At 38.7% G+C, this 11,416-nt stretch overlaps 1 protein-coding gene and 1 non-coding gene across 2 annotated transcripts; one reads left to right on the top strand and one right to left on the bottom strand.

The window, feature by feature from the left end:
• Nucleotides 1–1,609: 1,609 nt before the first annotated feature.
• On the bottom strand, nt 1,610–1,716 carry LOC118479947. The gene has a single exon (XR_004861589.1). It is a non-coding gene; the product is annotated as a small nucleolar RNA R71 (small nucleolar RNA).
• A 7,364-nt stretch (nt 1,717–9,080) lies between these two features.
• On the top strand, nt 9,081–11,174 carry LOC110944624. The gene is made up of 3 exons (XM_022186278.1): nt 9,081–9,692; nt 10,370–10,552; nt 10,737–11,174. Exons 1-3 carry the CDS (start codon nt 9,081–9,083, stop codon nt 11,172–11,174), a joined length of 1,233 nt encoding a protein of 410 aa, XP_022041970.1.
• Nucleotides 11,175–11,416: the final 242 nt, after the last annotated feature.

Raw genomic sequence — 11,416 nt, 5'->3', positions numbered from 1 at the left:
TCCTGCAAGGGACCTGGGTCAAATTTAGTAGGATCTCCTTCAATGCCCATAGGTATTGGATGGCGGGGATCCAAACTCTTTGACCCCCTCATAAGTTAACTACTATTAATACTATAACCCGGCTATTTAGGACTGTATCCTTGCTGACTCAGACTACTTAGCCGAGGGTAACGTCACCGCCAAAAGCGGGGCCTACCATAATTTGCATTAATAACTTAATTCATTATCTTCCAATAATCCAACCCTTTAGGATTGTATCCTTGCTGACTCAAACTACTGGGTTGAGGGTAACGTCGCCTTCAAAAGAGGGGCCTACTACAATAACTAAGATAATCTCTTAAACAAGTGCAAAAGTGCGAAAATAATCAAAGGTTATACTAATACACGAGTCGGATCCAAGTGATTCATCTTGTCTATCTGTTTTTATTTTTCTTTTATTTTTCAGCATTTAGTTAGTTTTTATTTTCTTAGTTTAAACACCTTTTCTAACTTTTTGATTTGATTAGACGTTGAGGATAAACCGGTACTAAAAGCTCTTGTGTCCTTGGACGACCTCGGTATCTTACCAACACTATACTACGTCCGCGATGGGTGCACTTGCCCATATGTGTGTTTAGTGTTAGTAAATATCGTGTTTTATAAATTTAAAACTTGGCTAAAAGTGTAAAAAGGGCTTAAAATATACATCTAAATTATATAACACCTCGCACACATCAAGTTTTTGGCGCAGCTGCCGGGGACACAAGGATTTTAAGAAAGTTAGGAATCAACGGCCTAATCATATTTTTATTTTTCTTTTTAATTTTTTAGGATTTTTCTTAGTTTTTCAGCTTCTGCAGAGCTCAGCACGGGCCGTGCCTGGTCGGACACGGGCCGTGCCCAGCATCGTTACTCGCAGTTTTTAGTTTTCCAAGTTACAGAAGGCTGACCACGGGGCCGTGTCGGTGCAACACGGGGCCGTGTCCAACTTTCCAGTAACTGGGATCTGGAAAACAATCGCTGTAACTCCGACCACGGGCCGTGTTCGCTGAGCACGGGGCCGTGGTGAACCTTCTGACCAGCATTCTTTTCTGTTTTTATTGCAGGACTTGGAACCAGACGCCATCCTACATAGTGTATGAGCTCCAGTTCTAATAAGGACATAAAAGAACCTCTAGAAGAACCCGAACGCCTTCTCAGAAAAAGACTAAAAGCTAAAAAGGTAGAGAAAGTTTCGGGGAATCCACCTCCAATGGCGGACCAACGTACCCTCATGGATTATCTACGACCCACCGTAGGTAACCTAGGCGCCGCTATCAATGCACCGAATGTTGAAGCCAATAACTTCGAACTTCGGCCGCATTTGATACAAATGCTCCAAAACTCCGCAACCTTCCATGGGCTTGCGGACGAGGATCCCCATCTACATATTACTAATTTCTTAGAAATATGTGATACCTTTCGGATCAATGGAGCATCAAATGACGCCATCCGCCTCCGAATGTTTCCTTTTTCACTAAAAGACCGAGCAAAAGCTTGGCTGAACGCCCTCCCAGCTGGATCGGTAAACACCTGGGATGAACTAGCCCAAAAATTTCTATATAAGTATTTCCCTCCCGCTAAAACGACTAAATTAATGACTGAAATTAATACATATTCACAAGAGGACGAGGAATCCTTATATGAAACTTGGGAAGGGTTCAAGGAACTATTACGCAAGTGTCCACATCATGGCCTTGCGATATGGCAACAAGTATCCACTTTCTATAATGGATTGTTGCCACACACAAGGCAGACACTTGATTCTAGCTCCGGGGGACTTTTAGGTAATCGCCGCCCGCATGAAATATATAACCAAATTGAGGAAATTGCTCAAAACAATTTTCAATGGCACACCCCCCGAGGCAATAAATCTATTGCCCCGGGCGCCCATAAAGTTGATGAAATCACTTTTTTACAAGCCCAAATCGAGGCCCTTTCTTCAAAAATAAAAAAATTAGAAATGACAAAAACAGTCTCGGTTATGGCTTGTGAAGGGTGTGGTGTGCCACATGAAAATTGGAGTTGTATGAAAGAAACAGACGATCAACAAAGAGTCGGTAAGCTACATTGATAATAGACCTAGGCCGTCGGGTCCGCCAACGGGCACCTACAACCAAGGATGGCGAAGCTACCCAAACCTTGGTTGGAGAGAGCCCGGCAATAGTAGTAACCAACAAACCCAACGAACAAACTTTCAACAACCAAGAAATGAGTCACAAAATTTCACTCAACAACAAGGTGGACGAGAAAGGCTTGAAGATACTGTATCTTGCCTCATCTCCGACACTGAAAAGAAAAACTCGGAAAGGTTTCTACAATTAGAATCAAATTTTAGAAATCAACAAGCTAGTATTCAAAACATAGAAAAACAATTAAATCAACTAGCTCAAAATTTTTCCGAGAGACCACAAGGTGCATTACCAAGCAATACCGAAACAAACCCAAAAGCGCAAGTTCATCTCATCACGTTACGAAACCGCACCGTGGGGCCTGCGGAGGCTCCACCGCCGACAGAAGAAACTGTACCCCCGCCTCTGCAGGAGAAGAACTCCCCTCCGTCATCAGAACCTACCATGGCTCCTCGAGTTCCGTACCCCGGTAGGTTAATTCGTCAAAAGACCATTGAGCAATTCCCAAAATTCGAAAGTCTATTAAAACAATTGCATGTCAATATTCCTTTTATTGATGTCCTAACCCAAATGCCCAAATACTCTAAGTTCATGAGGGACTTCCTCACTCATAAAAGAAAATTGAAACTTTGCAATTAGTTAACTTAGGTGAAGAATGCTCTGCTCTCGTACTCAACAAACTTCCCCAAAAGAAAATCGATCCCGGAAGTTTCACGATTCCCTGCTCAATCAGGGATTCCCCCGTTCGTAATGCACTAGCCGATCTTGGGGCTAGCATTAACCTCATGCCCTCATCTATGTTTAAAAGAATCAGCCTAGGAACAACGAGTCCTACAAAAATGAGCATACAACTTGCTGATCGATCCGTCAAATTCCCGCAAGGTGTCATCGAAAATGTCCTGGTAAAGGTAAGCAAATTCGTCTATCCGGCCGACTTTGTCATACTCGATATGGAGGAAGACACCGAGGTCCCCCTCATATTAGGGAGACCATTTCTTGCCACCGCACAAGCAGTGGTAGATATGAATGATGGAACGCTCACCTTGAGGTACGGGGATGATGAAGTAAAATTCAGAGTTGGGAAGAGAATAGAAGACGATGACCCGGTCAACTACATGAAGGTTATTGATTCGAGTTTGGATGCATAAAGTCTTACAAACCTTCAACTAAAGACAATCATAACAAGTTTAGCCACTCATGGCTTTAACAAACATCATAACAAAGTCTTGATCTTCCAAATAAGTTAGAAACATAAGAACAATGATTAAAGATGTCTTCAAGCTCCCAAGCACAACCAAAAATCGTCCCAAATTGTTGTGTAACCGAATGGGAATGATTAGAGGTGAAAGGGCATCATAAATCCACATTAAAAGGTGGAAGTTACACATTTACGTAGGTCAGCGCCGTAAGCTACGGTGGCCACCGTAGCTTACGGTGGCTTGGAATGGCTTACGGTGGCTTTAAACTGTCATACGGTGACAAAAAGTGCCAGTCGGCGCCGTAAGCTACGGCCCTTGCCGTAGCTTACGGCAGGCTTCAGCATGAAAACTTGTTTTCAGTATAACTTTTTCGTTTCAACTCCGTTTTCTTCACCGTTTTCACCTACGTTCTTGTAATTCCCTCTATCATGCTATCCTCTTAATTCTTCAATTCCAAAAATTGATTTTTTTCATTGATGCTCCAAATCACTTCCCTTTTAAGCTCTATTTGCACCTGCACGTCCAAACAACTAGTAGTTACCAAGTTCAAACAATTAAACGTGTAAAGCATGGGATTTTAATCTTTTTAAGGCACTTAAGGGTTGTCCTACGGACCACGGCGTCAGTTATTGATTCGAGTTTGGATGCGGCTCTCCGACGGTGTAACATGGGATGCCAAACATCCCACTCAGAAAATATATAACCTCACATTGGGTCTAGCCAAGGACCCTTATAAACGTGGCGCACCACGGAGGCATTCCGCGGAACTATCCTTAGTTTAGTTTAATCTCTTAGTTTTAACTTTGCAGGAATAAAACACACTCATGGTGGTAAAGGATGAAAAGGGGAACGAGAAAAATGCCCCATGCACAAGAACAAGGCAACCCGACACAAATTTCTCCGTTACAGAAGGTTCAACACGGGCCGTGTCCAACCAACACGGCCCCGTGCTGAACCCCCTGCAGAAAAACGCCCAGTTCAGGTAACTGGACACGGGCCGTGTTCACCAGACACGCCCCCGTGTCCAGGCTTCTGTCTCATTTCTTTAATTTTTGTTACTGGCACCTGAACACGGGGCCGCGTCCGGTCCCCATGGGGCCGTGTTCAGACTGCCAGTAACATAAAACTTTGCTTTTTAACACCACATTACACATCCAATCAACCTAAAAATTTATTTTTGGGACACATTGAGGACAATGTGTAATTTAAGTGTGGGGGGGGGGGAAGCTAAAACCTTGAAATTTTGCAAGTCCTAATAACAAGCCTTACACAAAACTCTATTGGAACCGCTAAACGCCCCAAATTTTTTCAAAAATTTTCATTTTTTTACTTGTCTAAAGTTTAAGTTAGGAATCCTAAGATTAATAAGGTTATATTTTTACAATTTTACAACCGAGAGCGTCGTGATAACAAGAACCAACATAAGAAAATTATGAAACGGCATGACAAGCTTAGTTAAAATTTGATTATATATACTTGATCACATAAAAACCCATTCCCACAAAAGTGAGTTTTGAGCCTTTATTGAGCATACAAAATTTACATCTTTAGACTAAATGCTCATTTTTCGTTTCTTGTGTGAATAGCCGCTTGGTTCTTACGACTCTAGATGGAGGCATTAGGACTAACCATTTTTTCTTTCTACACCATTATTTTTCAATTTTTTTTATCACCTACCCAAAATCCTTTGAGCCTAAACCTTTCATTTCTTTACCCTAAAAACTTTTTTTTACCCACCAAAAACCCTTTTTATTTTCACCTTTGAGCCTAAACCTTTCATTTCTTTACCCTAAAAACTTTTTTTTTTACCCACCAAAAACCCTTTTTATTTTCTCCCTTTATTTTAGTAACAAGCTCGGTTTTTCGTGTGACTAAAAAAATGATGAAGTTAGAAATAAACAAACAAAGCTATTAAAACAAAAGCTTGTTTGGAGAAATACTTCGAAATAAAAAGTCACTAAAACAAAGTGTTTTACGAAAACCGACGCTTTTCGCCCTTTTACTAACCACTAACCCAACCACCCACCTTTAGCCCAAGCCTAACCCTTCACCCAAAAAGTCCTCTTGATATTTACAAAGGTATATAGTTAAAAAGGAGGAGGATTGATTGCTTGGCAAGCTTATGGTAGGAATAAGTTCCATGCCGCTCTCGAGTGATTCACTAAAAATACACCTTCGGCCGAGTGATCCCCCGTGAGGTATGTGAACTTGTATATAAATGAAATTTAAAAAAAAAAGGCATGCTATGCCCAAATAAGTAATTTCTCTTATGAAACGTTCTAAATAAATCATAACGAATAGGATTGTAAATAAATAAAAATAAAACCCAAAAAGATCTTGGATTCCCGACACTCTATGACAAGCCGAAAACCTTCTCTTCTACCCATTCCATTTGGGAGTGTAAGCCACATATTAAAGAGTTTTGCTTGAGGACAAGCAAAGTTCAAGTGTGGGGGTATTTGATGTGTGTAAAATGCAACATATAAATTACATCAATTGAGTCATAAAACTAACCCTTTTTAAGTACTAATGTTGGAAAAAGAGTGTTTTTGTCTTCCTTTTGTATTTTCAGGATGAAATGAGCTCAAATTCACAAAAGAAGCAAAAAGACAGCTAAATCTAACATAAATACAAGAAAAGGAACAAAAGTGGATTGCCCGACCCCTCAACGGCATCCTCCCAAGCAGAAAAGAGAAGTCAGAAGACTGAACACGCCCCGTGCTCAGCCAGCACGGGGCCGTGCCCAAGAAGCAGCAGAAAAGACAAACCTATAGAAGCTTCTATTGCCCACCATGGGGCCGTGTCCAGTGAGCATGGGGGCGTGGCGAAAGTACAGCAGGCGCATTAATTGTAATTGCGAATTACAATTAATGAATAGAGAGAGTGTCAGACGGGCACGGGGGCGTGTCCAGCGGACACGGGGCCGTGCCCAGCCTTCTGTTCAACCTATAAATAGGAGTGCTTGGTTTCATTTCAACTCATCCCTTGGCACACCACCTCTCTCACACTTCATCCACCACCCACCACCACCATAACACCATCATCCACCACCATCATCCATTGTCCATCATAGAGTGTGTGAGTCGTCTCGGGATCCAAGATTGATCGTAAGAGTTCTTGACAATCAAGGCCATGTTTGCCTAAGTCTCTTACATCACTTGGTGAAGACAAGTGTTTAGTATAATACTTTTTATTTTTAATCTTTTGCACTTTTTATTTGGTTTTGTATTAATGACTTTAATAACTAGTTGCTTATGTTGAAGGTGATCTTTCCTTATCGTTTGTCCGTGGTGTCTTGGCATTATTTTACTGTCTATATAAAATAAAAGATTTTCACCATTCATATCTCCACGGTCTATATGGAGGTATGTTGGCTACCTGGTCGGGGGTTAAGGGAACGGTTTGGTAAGGGTCTTGCCCTTGTTCAGCGTTTAGAGGTCCTGCAAGGGACCTGGGTCAAATTTAGTAGGATCTCCTTCAATGCCCATAGGTATTGGATGGCGGGGATCCAAACTCTTTGACCCCCTCATAAGTTAACTACTATTAATACTATAACCCGGCTATTTAGGACTGTATCCTTGCTGACTCAGACTACTTAGCCGAGGGTAACGTCACCGCCAAAAGCGGGGCCTACCATAATTTGCATTAATAACTTAATTCATTATCTTCCAATAATCCAACCCTTTAGGATTGTATCCTTGCTGACTCAAACTACTGGGTTGAGGGTAACGTCGCTTTCAAAAGAGGGGCCTACTACAATAACTAAGATAATCTCTTAAACAAGTGCAAAAGTGCGAAAATAATCAAAGGTTATACTAATACACGAGTCGGATCCAAGTGATTCATCTTGTCTATCTGTTTTTATTTTTATTTTATTTTTCAGCATTTAGTTAGTTTTTATTTTCTTAGTTTAAACACCTTTTCTAACTTTTTGATTTGATTAGACGTTGAGGATAAACCGGTACTAAAAGCTCTTGTGTCCTTGGACGACCACGGTATCTTACCAACACTATACTACGTCCGCGATGGGTGCACTTGCCCATATGTGTGTTTAGTGTTAGTAAATATCGTGTTTTATAAATTTAAAACTTGGCTAAAAGTGTAAAAAGGGCTTAAAATATACATCTAAATTATATTACATCTAACGCACATCAACCGTCATGTCCCTAACAATCAAATCACAAAAGCTCAATAATCTGTTTAATCACACATCCAAACACCCTAATTAACATCTCATTTCACATACATTCCTAAACATTTCACAATCAAATCAGAATAATGAATCATAATTGTTTGTACTAACTACTAACCAATATCACATTCAGTTCCAATAGCAAGCACAATAGCCAAATACTTAGTATCAGATCCTCTTTTCTTCAACCTTCACCTGTGCACAGGGCCCAAACTAGTATGGGGCCCAAAAAACGAAAATTCTATATATATATATATATTAAAAAAATTATGTATGTTTTTATAAAAAATCAATTATGTAAGTTGAAATAGGCCCAGACAGTTGCAATCAATTGAAATAAGGCCCAATTACAAAAAATTAGGGCCTACAGTGATCATATATGGCACACACAGGAGGGACGAGGTAAACAAAAAGTCGCTGATGATATCAATTGCACGCACAGAAGTCAGGAGGGAAACAAAAGGTCGGCTCTCAATTCTCATTCAGGATTTCAGTCGTTGATCATTAGAGTTTCAGTTTTTGTTCCTAATATCCCAGTGATTCGGAATCAGAGGTATATCAATCGCAATTATCATCAGACTTTCGAAATCGGAGGTATATCAGTCGCTGATTTCATATGTTTTTGTCTTTTTGATTTTGTTTTTGATTGAATGAATGTCTTTTTGATTTCATATGAATGTTTTTGATTGAATGAATGTCTTTTTTATTGAAAATTTGAAATATTGAATGAATGTTATTTGTTAATATTGAATGAATGTATGTTTTTTTGTTAACTGATGTCTTATTGTCTTGTTATTGAAATATTGAATGAATGTATGATTTTTGTTAACTAATGACTTGTGATTGAAATATTGAATGAATGTTTTTTGTTAATATTTAGAAATTATGCCTCCGTTCCTAAATACAAATACCCATCCGACCATCAAAAACATAAGAAGACGAAGCTAGAGGATGAGAAAAGAAAGGCGGACGAAGTAAAACAAAACCGAATACACAAGTTTTTTTCAAAAGAAACTCAAAATTCTAGTTCTAACTTGGGTGACGATAATGTGGGTGAAGAAGATGTGAACGTAGATGAAGAAGCTAATGTGGGCGAAGACAATGTGACCGTATGTGAAGACAACATGAACGTAGGTGAAGATAATGTTAATGCTACAGTAGATGAAGATGATGTTAATTCGTTTCCGGATATTGATTATTTTATCCGAGAAATTGGGGTGGGCTTAGTAATGACATGATTAAAGAGTTGGTTATGAAAGGTCCAAAAAGAGATATGGATGTTGTTAAGGGCCCCGTGGATAAATTTGGAAGACATTTTTCTAATACCATGTACGCTAGAATTCTATCAAATAGGGAGACGTGTGATAGAGAATGGCTAGTGTATTCGGAAAAACTTGACAAACTCTTTTGTTTTTTTGTTGTAAAGTTTTTAGAACGGGGCATCCGAAAGGTGGGTTGGATGATGAAGGTTATAAGGATTGAAGACATGCTAGTGGTAGACTTAAAGAACATGAAGTTGGTTTAGAACATTTCAAGAATATGAATGAATGGTTTGAATTACGCCAAAGGTTGAAATGCAAAGAAACAATTGACAAAGTGGCATATGAGCAATTTAAAAAAGAAAAAGATTATTGGAAACAAGTCATTATACGGATTGTTGCGCTTGTGAAATTTCTTGCAAAATATGGCTTAGCGTTTCGTGGGACAAATGAGAAGTTGTATCAAAAAGGCAATGGATACTTTTTCGGTTTAGTTGAGAAGTTGGAAGAGTTTGACCCGATTATGAAAGAACATGTGCGCCGTGTTTTGAATGAAGAGTGCCATGTACACTTTCTTGGCCAAAATATTCAAAACGTGATAGAATTATTAGGGGATAAAGTTAGAACCGAAATCATCAAGAAGGTTAAGCAAGCAAAGTATTACTCCATCATCCTCAATTGCACGCCTGATACAAGTCACCAAGAGCAAATGTCCATAATTGTGAGGTACGTGAATTTTAACTCTAGTTCTATGACCGTTGAGGAATCATTTTTAGGTTTTTTGGTTGTTGATGATACCACGGGTTTAGGACTTTTTGAAGTTACATGTAAGGAATTAGAGTCGCTTGGTCTTGATATTGGTGATATGCGTGGTCAAGGCTACGATAATGGGGCAAACATGAGAGGAAAAAACAAAGGAGTTCAAACTAGATTTTTAGAAAAAAAATTTCTAGAGCTTTCAATAGTGCTTGTGGTTGTCATAGTCTAAATCTAGCATTGTGTGACATGGCTAACACAACTACTAAGTCTAAAGAATTTTTTGGAACAATACAACGGTTATATACTATCTTTGCCTATTCTATTAATAGGTGGCAAATTTTGAAAGACAATGTTAAAGGATTAAGGGGTTGTTTGGTAGCCTCTGAATGGTCATTAAGAGGCTACCTCTTAATGGAACCATTAAGAATTTTACCAATGAGAATGTAGAAGAATGTGAGATGTGATGATTTACCATTCAGAGGTTACTTCTTAACCATTCAGACTTGAGGTTACCTCTTATTCATTCAGAGGTTTTAAACCATTAAGAGATAACATCTGAATGGTCATTAAGAGGGTACCAAACAGCCCCTAACTCTTAAATCATTGTCTACAACTCGTTGGGAAAGTCGTATAGATAGTATTAAGGCTATAAAAAATCAACTTGGAGATGTAAGAAAAGCTTTGCGAGAAGTTAGGGAGACGGATAGAGACGCTAAAATCATATGTGAAGCTAAATAATTAGAAGAGTATGAACTTGGTGATTTTGAATGTTTGGCACAAATTGTCATTTGGTTTGAATTATTATCAAAGGTGAATGTGGTGAGCAAACGGTTGCAATCAAAAGATGTTGTTCTTGATGTTGCTATTGATGAAGTGGGCAAATTAATTAAATTCCTTAAAAATTATAGAGAAGTGGGGTTCTCTAAGGCGCTCGATGAAGCTGGAGAAATTGCAAATGAAATAGGTGTTAATGCGGAATTCCGGAAAAAACGTGTGATATATAGGAAAAAACAATGATGAATCATCAAGTGTAGAAGAAGTAACATTTTCACCCGAGGAGGATTTTAGAGTAAATTATTTTTTATGTATTGTTGATCAAGCTATTTTTTCACTTGAAACAAGTTTTGAACAATACTAAAAATTCGAAAAAATAATTGGGTTTTTGTTTCCAAAAAAGTTGAAGACTCTAAATGAAGCCAAGCTTAAGGAGTGTTGTTATCGCCTTCAAGATGCATTGAAGTATGAAGGAGAGTCCGATATTGATGCTAAAGAATTGTATACGGAGTTGAACTTAACTAATACATTTTTACCGAGACACGTTGACAACTCTTTTGATGTTTTAGACTATATCTTCCAACGCAGTACTACTTATCCTAATGTTATAAATGCATATAAAGTGTTGTTGACAATTCCGGTAACCGTGGCATCAGCAGAAAGAAGTTTCTCAAAGTTGAAGTTGTTGAAGGCCTATTTACATTCTAAAATGTCACAAGAAAGGCTAAACGGGTTGGCGACAATTTCTATTAAAAGTGAAATATTAGATACTATGGATTACAAGGAGTTGATCGAAAGCTTTGCTTCAAAAAACGCTAGAAGAACCACACTTTTCGCTTAGCAAGTAGGTTCGATAACTTGATCATTTTTGCTACACTATTTTTGTTAATTTGTTTTATCTATTTGATAACAATTATCGTAGTATTATGGGTTATTTGATTGAATGATTGATGAGTTTATATTATATGAAGATTTGCGAATAGGGCCCAAATTTTTTATCTTGAACACGGCCAAATTTTTTTTTGGGATTTTCGGAGACGGCCCTGGTCAGCCGAGCAATGATAGGAGTCAGCCAAAATATGA

The sequence above is a fragment of the Helianthus annuus genome, chromosome 6 (genome assembly GCF_002127325.2).
Source record: "Helianthus annuus cultivar XRQ/B chromosome 6, HanXRQr2.0-SUNRISE, whole genome shotgun sequence".
Taxonomy (NCBI): domain Eukaryota; kingdom Viridiplantae; phylum Streptophyta; class Magnoliopsida; order Asterales; family Asteraceae; genus Helianthus; species Helianthus annuus.
This window is presented reverse-complemented; position numbering and strand designations above follow the sequence as displayed.

What these genes read in the sequence shown, in the direction of transcription:
- LOC110944624 (XM_022186278.1), top strand. Translation starts at nt 9,081, where the DNA reads ATGAATGAATGGTTTGAATTACGCCAAAGGTTGAAATGCAAAGAAACA. An exon ending in GTCAAGGCTACGATAATGGG is followed by an intron (nt 9,693 to 10,369) that starts GCAAACATGAGA and finishes TTATTATCAAAG; the next exon opens with GTGAATGTGGTGAGCAAACG. An exon ending in CGGAATTCCGGAAAAAACGT is followed by an intron (nt 10,553 to 10,736) that starts GTGATATATAGG and finishes TTTCCAAAAAAG; the next exon opens with TTGAAGACTCTAAATGAAGC.